Raw genomic sequence first — 3145 nt, 5'->3', positions numbered from 1 at the left:
ACTTGCAACACAGTAAGGTGATACAAGAGTTCTACGACACTTGCAACACAGTAAAGTGATAGAAGAGTTCTACGACACTTGCAACACAGTAAGGTGATACAAGAGTTCTACGACACTTGCAACACAGTAAAGTGATAGAAGAGTTCTACGACACTTGCAACACAGTAAGGTGATACAAGAGTTCTACGACACTTGCAACTCAATAAGGTGATACAAATGGCTTCCTCAGAATTACAAAGCTCTATCTGCTCAGTAACTACTTTTGAGAAATGTGACGTAAAAATTGTTGTTTCACAACATGTCAAGCTTTTTCGAACGCAATTCTTTGAATATGTTGATAATGACTCCGGAAAATCTTACGATTTTGATATAGCAGATAGAATATTTGGATTCTGACCTTGTGGTCTTAGTAACTCAAAACGGCCAACACTGTCAGATAAAACTTTGTAATTCTGAGGTAGCAAAATAAGGAAGATTAGAGTATTTAGAGGTGTTTCAAGAGAGTAACAAACACCCCCCCCCCCAAAAAAAAAGGAGGATGGAAGATAAGGACGAGATTATGTTTGATAGGAAAGAAGGAGGCTTTTGTTTCTATGTGTGTGGGGTGCAAATTTACAGGGGACTGATGGGAGGGGGATGATTGTGAGTAGGGTTTTTTTTTAGGGTGGTAGAAGGGGAGGGGATGTCTTTTACATTTTTGTTCATTTTCACTAGTTATTTTTGTACTTTTTTTCTTTCCCTCTGTTGTCTCAACCAACCAACCAAACCAACCAAACCAACCAACCAACCAACCAACCAACCAAACAACCAACCAAGTAAGCAACCAACCAATCAACCAACCAAGTAAGCAACCAACCAATCAACCAACCAAGTAAGCAAGCAACCAATCAACCAACGAACCAAACAACTAAACAAACGAAAACCAAAGAAATAACCAACCAAACAATCGACTAACCAAACAATGACCAAAGAATTAACCAAACAGCCAAACATCATCATGTTAGATTATCATCATCATCTAGTGCCAGATCTGCGGCAGACATCGGCGATCATGGTTCTCCTTTCATTCTCTTTTCTGGAATACTCTTAAAAAAAGCTGCGTTTCCCTGATCTTTCCCCGTTACCCATTTGTTTACGTTCCCCAAGTAGGTTTCTCTGGGCCTATCCCTGCCTCGTTTGCCTTCAATTTTGCCCTTTGAGAATTAGATGTTTAAAACTTTTATGTTCATTCAGGTGTCCCAAAAACTGCCTTTGTGGCTTCCTGATTGTTTTTAATAGTGAGCGTTCTACGTGGGCTTCATCAAGCACTACCTCATTTGGTTTCTATTCCTTCAACGACATTCTCAGCAGTATCCTAAGAAACAACATTTGTGTTGCTTCTATTTTAGTTTCATTGTCTTTAGTAGTGATTGTCTAGCATTCACAGACAAACAACCAACCAAATAACCAACCATCTTGCCCTCCCCCTCTCCGCCCCCTTCAGGGTCTGGACATGTCTTCCATCATCATGGCCTGGTGTTTTGCCGTGGCCAGTCTGGTGTGGACCATCGGTCACGTGAGCGGATGTTTTCTCAACCCGGCTATCTCAGTGGCCATGTTCGCTAACAGACGCATACCTTTTGTCAGGTGGGCGCAATAAAAAAATAATGATAATTATTAGATCTAGATCTATCATTATTTTCATCACATTTCTATCATTTTTTACCCCTTGATCTTCTTTTCCTGCAGAAGGTGGAGGGTGGGAAGCGAACACAAAACCGCTTGAGGCCAGGCGCATTCTCACCTTTAGATCCTGTGTCTTCTTCTACCATCTCATTCACAAGTCACCTGTCAGCTGTCGGAGCTCAGCGGAGAACCGGTCTGTGCGGGAGGGTTATCATTCAGACGTCATTTCCCCAACTTTCGATGGCCTCGAAGTCCACTTGCTGGGTGTAAAATATGAAGTACAATCGAACCTCGCAATTCGGATAGATCTAGATCTAGATCTAGGTTGGAATATATGATCAGAGGATACGGACTGCTTCACCTAAAAATAGAGTTTTCACGCGGCAAGCAGGGAGGGAAGCCTCACTACATGCCATACATTGACGAACAAAATTTATTATGGCATAGACCACGTGAGGACTCTTCTTGTTCAAGTGCAACGAAGATGGGATGAATGTGGCTATTCTCTTTCGCTCTACGAGATATTTAAAAACTTCTAAGCGAACTGTAAAGATAGTTAGGAGGAAGTACAACACAATACAATGCTGTGGGACGTCTCCTGCGACACTACTTAATTCCTCTTCCCCTTCATCCTAGAGCGAAAACTGAGAACGATTTTTGCCGGACTCGGAGAGGCGCCAGGAAGATGCCGAGCGGGCGATCCAAGAAATGGAAGAGGGGTCTGTCCAAGGCGGACTTTGCCGAGAGGACGCTGAAGGACACCAAGTCTCACGGCTTCCAGAACCGCCTGGGCAAGACAATCAAGAACAACGTTGACCTGATTGGCTGGCACGAGGTGTCGCACGTGCACTTTTACCGCCAGCTCCTGGTCGAGTTCTTCGGCACCTTGTGCCTGGTGGTGATGGGCTGTAACTGCATCACGCCCTACAGCTCCATACAAACTGACGCGGTGAGCTCTTATACGGGGTGCCCACTACGGCTGGGATCAGCCGATCGGACCAATCACCCGACTCGATCGCTTCAAAAACAAACGCCCGATCCAGCCGTAATGGGCACCCCGTATAAGGGGTTTGGGTTTATTGGGGTTTTGTTTTGTTTCCACACTAACCACCCACGAAATCCCCCTGAGAGAGACGTCTCTTTCTTCCCGCGACATCCAAAAGGGTATAAGCGGGGGATAAAAGTAAAAAGTAAAGTAAAGTTTTGTTTCCGTAAGAGTTTCACGGCACTTGCAACACAATAAGGTCGTACAAGAGTTTTATTGCAATACAATAAGGTCATACAAAAGTTTCACGACTCTTGCAACTCAATAAAGTTATACGAGAGTTTTATTGCAATACAGTAAGCTCTTACAAGAGTTTTATTGCAATACAATAAGGTCATTCGAGAGTTTTACGGCTCTTGCAACATAATAAAGTCATACAATAGTTTTATTGCAACACAGTAAGGTCATACAAGAGTTTTATTGCAACACAGTAAG

General features: G+C 43.3%; 1 protein-coding gene across 1 annotated transcript in view; it reads left to right on the top strand.

Annotated features, from left to right (window-relative positions):
- Nucleotides 1-1720: 1720 nt before the first annotated feature.
- LOC101863716 (aquaporin AQPcic) overlaps nt 1721-3145 on the top strand; it is a gene marked incomplete at its 3' end in the record, with an annotated part of 5802 nt that continues 4377 nt past the window's right edge. The window contains 1 exon segment of the mRNA XM_013088811.1: nt 1721-2614. Within this exon segment, the coding sequence (XP_012944265.1) occupies nt 2351-2614 (264 nt within the window).

Source organism: Aplysia californica, unplaced genomic scaffold (genome assembly GCF_000002075.1).
Source record: "Aplysia californica isolate F4 #8 unplaced genomic scaffold, AplCal3.0 scaffold00024, whole genome shotgun sequence".
NCBI classification, from domain to species: domain Eukaryota; kingdom Metazoa; phylum Mollusca; class Gastropoda; order Aplysiida; family Aplysiidae; genus Aplysia; species Aplysia californica.
Note: the sequence above shows the minus strand (reverse complement) of the source record. Positions and strands in the feature narration are given on the sequence as shown.